This window comes from Cricetulus griseus, chromosome 4, assembly GCF_003668045.3.
Source record: "Cricetulus griseus strain 17A/GY chromosome 4, alternate assembly CriGri-PICRH-1.0, whole genome shotgun sequence".
In the NCBI taxonomy this organism is placed as follows: domain Eukaryota; kingdom Metazoa; phylum Chordata; class Mammalia; order Rodentia; family Cricetidae; genus Cricetulus; species Cricetulus griseus.
In genome coordinates, this window is record NC_048597.1 from 165,535,833 (window position 1) to 165,544,582 (window position 8,750).

The window sequence follows — 8,750 nt, forward strand, 5'->3', positions numbered from 1 at the left end:
AACACATTCCTTTTTGTGTCTCACTGCCCTGTAGGGAGTGATGTTCTGATCGGTGACATCTTGGTCCTGCTTGGGGCATCCCTGTATGCTGTGTCTAATGTGTGTGAAGAATACATCGTGAAGAAGCTGAGCAGACAGGAGTTTTTAGGAATGGTGGGCCTATTTGGAACAATTATCAGTGGCATTCAGCTGTAAGAATCTAAAAGTTTTCATTAAAACAAAATGAACAAATATGGGAGTAGTGGGGCAGAGGGCTGGGGGATGAATTATAACAAAGTATAATGACGTATATGTGAAATATGTCAAAACAAAAGGCCAACAAAATGCTTCAGTAGGTAAGGATGCCTGCTGCCAAGCCCGATGATCTGAGTTCAGTCCCTGGGAGACACATGGCAGAGAGAAGAAACTCCTGCAAGTCATTCTCTCACCTCCACTGCACACACACACACACACACACACACACACACACACACACACACACACACACACACACACACTCACACACACACACACACACACACCACCATAAATAAATAAAACAGGATAAAAACTAAAATAGCAAAATGAAACTCATTACTTAACATGCAAAGTTAAATTTTTTAAAACTAGAAAGTAGGGGCTAGAGAAATGGCTCAGCAGTTAAGAAGAACTCCTGCCACTCTGCCAGAGGATCCCGGAAGGTCCATTCTCAGCACCCGAAACATGGTTCCTAACCATTGTATCCCCAGTTCCAGGGAACCTGACTCCTCCTTCTTACCTCCAGGTGCACCAGAAAACACATGGTATACATGCAGGCTAAATACTCATACACATATAATAAAATAATTCTAAAAATGATTTTAATGAGAAAATATTTGATAGATGATTCCTTTCTCTAACTACTAATATTTGTTTAACCCCAAATCGCATTTGAAATCAGTAGCCTGATAAAAATCTAATAAAGGATTCTATTGTTTTTATTTTTACTTTTTAAATTTGTTTGCTTTTTAAGACAAGGTCTTATATTGTAGCTCAGGTTAGTCACTATGTTGCCCAGGTTCATTGCAATCTTTCTGCCTCAGCCTCCTGAATTCTTGGATTACAAGTAAGAGCCACAAGCCTGCCTGGAGATTTGTATATTCTAAGGAAAAAAAAAAAAAAACTCGGCATAACTCTTTACCTTAGCCGAATTACAACAGCTAAACTTTCTATAAAATAAGAAAAATTAACATGTGGATCTTTACATAGCCTCTTGTTTTGATCTTAGATTGATTGTGGAATATAAGGACATTGCCAAGATTCACTGGGACTGGAGAATTGGTATGTAATTAAATGATGACTTTTGAAATCAGTGTTTTGTCCTTTAGCTGACAAAAATGCACACCAAGAAATGAACACTTATCACACCAGTGATGGTGGCTTCCTTTGATAGTTGGTAGGTAAGCCTCTAGGGTTTGTTCTTAATCTTTGTAAAAAAAAAAAATAGCTTTTCTTTCCTGGGAATTCTGCATAGAATCAAGACTGACCTTCATCACATTAGCTATCAAGCAAATAAATCTACGTCGTAAGTCCTTGAACTTGTAAAGTTTATCATGCTCTTCAAGTGATACATGAAGCATTAACCTCAAGTGATGAGTGGATGTAGTCATCTGCTACCTCCTGTTGCTCCATTCTTCTGATATTTGTGAGAATAAAGCGGAAGGTGTTAGGATAGTTAGGAAAGATAGGAACCTTGATGATGAGCAGGAAGTAGTTAAATAGTACATAAATGTTGAATGCCATGCTTAGATAATGTAGGGAAATTAAATATCTTAGATATCCCAAAAGTGCGTGCGTGTGTGTGTGTGTGTGTGTGTGTGTGTGTGTGTGTGTGTGTGTGTGTGATTGAGTGTGTGTGTGTGTGTGTGTGTGTGTGTATGTGTATGTGTGTGTGTGTGTTGAACATAGAATGCGGTTTAAAATTGCTTACAAAACAGACATTGCTACTGTTAGTCATCTGCATGGTCAGCACTGTCCTAAAGTGGAGAAAGATACTGTTCTGTCTTGGAACATGTAATTCAACAGGCTGAATAAAATATAGTGGATCTAATGTCTATCTTTGATGTCCTAAATATACTTTATTTGTGAATCCAGTCATACGCACCACATCCAACCAACCAAATAAAAGCAAACAAGGCGAGCGAGGGAGGGATTTCTTCTCTTGATTTGTGATGTTGACCTAGCTTTTGTTGACCTTTCATGTCACAGCCATCCTTTTGCCTTGGGAGGGTAGGTGATGCAGGGTGATATGGGCTGTTGACTCAGACACACCAGGAGGAGGATTTTATGGCCTCGATCACCCGACTCCCTGTTGGATCTTCACAACTTGTTATTTTATGGTTATTATTTTTCAGAAAGCCTTGTAGTCTTTTTAGAATGCTGACTGTTCGAGAGAAGCATTTCGGGGAGTTAGACAAAGGATCAGGGAGTTCTGCATAGCATTCAGACCCTGGGCACCTTCCTTCATAACATGAGCTATTCTGTTTCTTCACAGCGCTGCTGTTTGTGGCGTTTGCCCTCTGCATGTTTTGCCTGTACAGCTTCATGCCGCTGGTGATTAAGGTCACCAGTGCCACTTCTGTCAACCTGGGCATCCTGACAGCTGACCTCTACAGCCTTTTCTTTGGCCTTTTTCTGTTCGAGTATAAGGTAAGAAAATGGATTGTGTTCAAAGAAGAAAACATTTTGGGCTCAAAACAAGTTGATGTATTTATTTGAGATAGAGTCTCAGGTGTCTTGGACTAGCCTGAGATTCACTATGTAGCTGAGGATGACCTTCAACTTCTGTTTCATCACATGTGGTGAATACATTGCTGGGGTGGGGACCCAGGGTTTCGTGTATACTGGGCAAGCACTCTCCCAGCTGAGGTACACCCCAACTCTAAACAAGTTTGTTTAAAATTCTAGATCTCAACATAGAACTTTCTTGTACTCTTAGCAATAATCTCATCGGACAGGCTTTGCTCCCTTGGCTACTGTGTACACCCTAGAACTTGGTCCGAAGAAGAATTGCCTTTCTAAGGCTTTTCAAAGTGATGAAATGCAGCAGGGTTCATCTTTGATGTATGGCTGAGAACACCGGCTGTAGGACATGCTAACTCATGTTCCAGGGGTTGCGGTTAACCTTGAAAAACAATCCAACTTAGGCTGGATACTCCAAATCTCCAGCCCATCAGAGAGCCTCTGTTCACTCTGTTTGCATAAACAGAAGTTCTGAAGTAGCTGGTGGAAGGGCAAAAGAGATGGGCATATTACCATGCATGTGTGATTGGAATGGTTCCATCTTTGGTGGTAATGTTTTTCTCTGTTTTGAGACAAGGGTTCAAGTAGCCTAGGCTAGCCTTGAGCTCACTGTGTAGAAGAGGGTAACCTTGAACTCAGGATCCTCTTGCCTCCACGTTCTGGGTGGTAGGATTACAGACATTCACTACCATATCTGGCACCCTTCCAGATATCCAAACAGGAACCCTTGGGGCTGATTTAGTCTCCTCCCAGGAACTAGCAGCCAGGCACCCTCAATGCTTGTCTGAATTACTGATACATAAAGCTCATTGGGTTCTCAAATGTCGGTGAATCAGGTGTCAACCTTTTTTACCCTGCGTAGTGATAATGGCATGGGAGCCAGCTGTTGTTTTTGAATACTTGCTGGTGAAGGAATTTCTCAGTTAACACTGGTGAAGTGTTTATAGATTATTGATAGCTTCACATAAAAATGTTAAAGTGGAAGTAGTTTTTACGATAGGCCCAGTTTTGTTTTGTTTTTTACTTTTTGAGAATATTTCTCTCTTCCCTTTCCTCCCCTCAAGCCCTCTCACATAACTTTCCCCACATAACTTTCCCCACTCTTCTCCAAACCCATAGCCTCTTCTTTCATTGTTACTGGGTGCATTTGTGTATATACGCATATTCCTATGAGAACTGTTAAGGGCAGCGGAATTTCTCCTAAGGAAGGGTATTGTTCTCTGGTGCTGAGGCTGCACATGGGGGACAAGGGTACTCTGTAAGGGGATTCTACCCTAGGGAAGTGGCAGTCTGTGACCTCCCTCACCAGTTTGGTTTTTTTTTTCTCTATATTTAAAAAAATATTATTGCATCTCATTTACTTATGTGTGTGCACACATGTGACATGGCATACCTGAAGATGTCAGGAAGTAACTTTTGGGAGTCACTTCTCTCTCTCCATCATGTGGGTCTCAAGGGTTGAATGCAGGTTGTTCGGACCTGGGGTTGCAGGTACCTTTACCTGCTGGGCCTTTTCCCTGGCCCCACCTATCCTGTTTTCTTCAGTCATATTATTGTTAGTAATTTAGCTTTTTATTTTCTACTCTAAGCAAAATAATGTCCAGGAGGGCATAAAGGTAAAAGAATGAAACCTTCCAGTGCAAGGTACACTTGTCACAACCCATTATATTTTGAACCATAACAAATACTTTATTTTGTGAACCCTGAATATTTCTCAATTGCTCCTAACATTAACACAAAGGAGTGTTTTTATGTGTTCTGTTAGTGGGAAGATGACAGCAAAGTAGGAGAATGCCATTGCGTGACCACCATGTCCCTGCATGTCTAGCAGCTCACTTTGATATCAGACTTTATTGTTTTTGGTCAAAGGCCATTTGAAGACTCAGAGAGCAAAGGGCAGCTTTACCGTGATCTTCAGAGTTTTAGATACTGTGTGTGTGTGTGTGTGTGTGTGTGTGTGTGTGTGTGTGTGTGTGTGTGTGTGTATGCACATATGTGTGTGTGGAGGCCAGAAGAGGATACATGCTATGTGCTTAATTTCCTTGAGACAGGGTCTCTCCTTTGACAACTTCCAGAAAGAGACTGTGCAGGTGGATCTCAAAGAACAGTTGGCAACAGGCCACAGCACCATGCTGTGCGAGGGAATGTAACTGTCTGTTTTCTCTCCTCCTAGTTTTCAGGGCTCTACATCCTGTCATTCACAGTCATCATGGTAGGCTTCATCTTGTACTGTTCCACCCCAACACGCACAGCAGAGCCGTCAGAAAGCAGTGTGCCCCCTGTCACCAACATCGGGATCGACAACTTGGGACTGAAGCTTGAGGAGAGCGGTGTCTCAGAGACCCACTCTGCGGTCTTGTAGTTGGACAAGCCACAGATTCCCATGTGTCACCAGAGGAGAGCAGAGCCTGACACTGCCAAGGACGTATCTGAGGAGACATCAGCCCCAGAGTGAATACCCTCTGAGTCGGATTGCATCTGTGGTTAGATTTTAGAAAGGACCACTGAACAATGGTTCCAAACTAGAAATACCAAAGTAGAGCAGACCCAAGGGTAGTGTTTCTGTGTGTTGAGTACCAGTACCTGTCAGTGTCAGAAAGACATGTGCAGGCCCCTCCCTGGGGTCTCAGGAACACATGTTGGAAGGGAAGGAAGGATGGGGGACCTAGCCTCAGGGCTGTTCAGGCAGTTAGAGTTGAGACAATCTGGGATGGTTGTGTAGGCAGATTCCTCTGTTGGAAGCTTCAGGATTTTGTTCTTCGGGAGCAGTCACTACCCATGGGCCTTACGGAATGTAGAGACCCATGATGCCTGGTCCCTGATGGCATGTGGTGGGGAAGGTGGGTGGGGCAGCATTTGAGAACTCCCAGGATAAAATGGGACTACATTGAAAGCAGCTAACAAGTGCAAGAGTCCAGGAATCCTTTCCTGATTGTGTTCTTTTATCTTTTTAACGAATCTCTCTCCTCCATCATTTCTTACTCCTCGACAGGCCTGTTTGCTTCTGTGTTCCGAGTTCCAGAGCAAACCACTCCCAGAGCCTGTTACTCTGCTCATCCCTCACCTTCAGCCCCACACCATAGTCCGAGTTCTCCAAGTAAATCCACTCCTGTCACATCCCAGATGCCCAGGAAGATTCCCGTTGACCTCATCTCACTAAGCCACAGACAGTTTAGAAAGTTAACCCGAGTTGCAAGTTCTCACAGCAAGATATCCCTGGCTGAAAAATGTAGGATCATTAAAACAAAAATACCATGTTCATCATTTTCCAGGATGAATGTGTGCTGGAGTCCTGGAATCTAGACTGTAAGAGGACAGTGTCTTCCTTCTTCCCACAGGTTTACATTGCTCCAAGGTTTCTGACAGCTCCTCAGTACAGTGTCAACATGTAGCCTCAGCGTAATGTCAGCCACCAGAATGCCATCTTCAGAAAACCATGTAAATTTTTTTGTATAATTATAATAAAGGAACTTGGGGTAAGTGTTCATATTATTAAAAGACTTTGAACTCATGGAAATAGAATAACATTGTATATAATTTGTTTGCAATTAACCCGTTTCGCAACTTTATTTGTACCTTGTTTTTAGCTTTGTGTATGTCTGTGTGTCTGTGTATGATGTGTGTGTATGATGTGTGTGTGTGTGTGTGTGTGTGTGTGTGTGTGTCTGTGTATGATGTGGTGTGTGTGTGTGTGTATGATGTGTGTGTGTGTGTGTGTGTATGATGTGTGTGTGTATGATGTGTGTGTATGATGTGTATGATGTGTGTGTGTGTGTGTGTATGATGTGTGTGTGTGTATGATGTGTGTGTGTGTATGATGTGTGTGTATGATGTGTATGGTGTGTGTGTGTGTGTGTGTGTGTGTGTGTGTGTGTGTGTATTCACATATGTGTGGGTGTAGGCATGCATGTGTCACAGTTCTCAGAAGTCAGAGGACAGACAGCCTCAGGTGTCAGTTCTTGCTGTCTGCCTTGTTTGTGGCAGTCTCTCGGCTGTTCCCTGATGCATACACCAGGCTAGCTGATGCACAAGATTTTGAAAGGTCTTCAGTCTCCTCCCAGTTCACCATAGGAACACAGGAATTACAGCATCCCATTTCGATGCCTGACTTTACATGGGTTCTGGGGATTTGAACTCAGGTCCTCACACCCATGTAGCAAGTGCCTTACCCCTTGAGCCATCTTCGAAGCTCTTGTTCTTGTGAGACTACCTTACTGTGTGGTTCAGGCTGGCTTTGAACTCCCAATCCTCCTGCTTCAGTGCTGGGATTGCAGCCGTGTGTATTCATGCTGACTTTCCCTTGTAGATATTACACAGTTTGGTACATTTTCTCTGTATGCAGCTTTTCAGAACCTGATGTTCTGTGAGGCAAGGCAGACATACCTGCTTGGGTGCTGCGCTGGGACTGAGTGGACACGAGTTCTTTGCGACACTCAGGTGTTTGTTTGTTTTGAGACAAGGTTTCTCTGTGTAGCCTGACCATCCTGGACCAGACTGGTCTCACACTCAGGGATTTGCCACCACCGCCTGGCTACAGTTTTATGCTTTTGACCACAGTGAGTGTTAAATGTTTCTGAATGAAATGGTCTCTCATTATCCACAATTAGTTAGAATCCGTTTTCAATAGGTGTTTGCTTTTTACCTCCCATCAATGCCAGCTAGGCCACATTTCCAAAGGTCTAGACTCTAGAATCTAGAGCCTCCCAAGACACCACCACCAGCTGTGGACCCATGCAAACCCCAACACCTACCGAACAGTATGGAGTTGCTCATTGGCTCCCCCGTGTGGATAAACTATGCAACTAAATTATGGTGACACTATAAAGACAAGGGACTTTGCTGATGCCATTGTAATTACTGTATTTGGATGGACAGGTACCATTTCTCCCCTGATACCAGGGTGTCTGACATCCAATTAATATATATTTAATCAGTGGGGTTTCCAGAAAGTGGCACTTTAACAATTGTAGTTATCCCAGTGTTATTTGTAACAGCAACTAATCTCATTTTATATTGCTTCAATATCGTTTGTTAAAGGATTTTTAAAATAAAGTATTTGAGGAGAGAGTGTGTGAGAAGGCAGAAGGTGAGTATGTATTTGTGTGCACATCTGTTTGCCTGTGTGTGCCTCCTTGTGAGAAGAGGTCAGAGGTTCACATCAGGCGTCTATCTGTATTGCTCTCCACCTTATTTTCTGAAACAGGGTCTCTCTCTGAACCTGGAACTCACTGTTTCATTTAGATTTGCTGGCCACTCAAGCCCCAGGATCTGCCTATCTCTGCCTCTCAGACCTGAGGTCGCAGACAGTTGTGACCACACCCAACTTTGATGTAGGAACTTCAGATCTGAACTTGGGTCCTCATGTTTGTACTTTACCCACTAAGCCATCTCACTAGCCTGGCAGGGTTTGGTTTTGTTTTCGACAGGGTCTCACTGTGCAGTCATGGCTGGCTTTTAACTCCCCGAGATCCACTAGCTTCTGCATCCCCATGTGCTGGGGTTAAAGATGTTCACCACCTTAACCCTCTGGTGTTTGTTTTAGAGAATGTATTATCAGGACAGCCCTCAGCAGGGACTGACCCCAGTTAACAGTTGTGAGGACACATTTCACTCACATGGAGATTGATGGCTAAGGTGCAAATGGAATCCAGTTTTGTAACCCGTGGCCAGCACCAAGGTCCCAGGCAGTGAGCAATAAAGGAGAGATCTTATCCTGAGGAGATGCTGAGCCAGCTACTACACGAGGGCTGCTGGGAAGGAAGGTTTCTGTGGAAAAGCCTGTCTCGGGAGTGACATTTGCTCTGCAGCCACGGAGCCTGCCATTTAAGGAAGTTTTAATGCAAACATTTGTCTCCTCAAGTTCCTCTGTATGCCTGGGCACGATTCTCTTTTCTATCATAATTATGGTGATGTGCCATTTCATCCATGTTGAATTACTTAGTTTCTGGCCGTAGCCTCAGCCCTCACAATATATCAATAAATGGGAGACA

At 43.4% G+C, this 8,750-nt stretch overlaps 1 protein-coding gene across 5 annotated transcripts in view; it reads left to right on the forward strand.

Moving 5' to 3' along the window:
- The window catches only part of Slc35f2 (solute carrier family 35 member F2), a 46,563-nt gene extending 40,281 nt beyond the window's left edge, over positions 1-6,282 (forward strand). For 3 of the 5 annotated variants that reach the window (XM_027415079.2, XM_035443702.1, XM_035443703.1), the window contains 4 exons: positions 35-191; positions 1,247-1,299; positions 2,513-2,667; positions 4,934-6,282. In XM_027415079.2, the coding sequence (XP_027270880.1) occupies positions 35-191; positions 1,247-1,299; positions 2,513-2,667; positions 4,934-5,122 (554 nt within the window). In that variant the 3' untranslated portion in view covers positions 5,123-6,282. The remainder of the gene's footprint in view (positions 1-34; positions 192-1,246; positions 1,300-2,512; positions 2,668-4,933) is intronic. The other 2 variants (XM_027415080.2, XR_004769619.1) reach the window with 2 other exon arrangements.
- Positions 6,283-8,750: the final 2,468 nt, after the last annotated feature.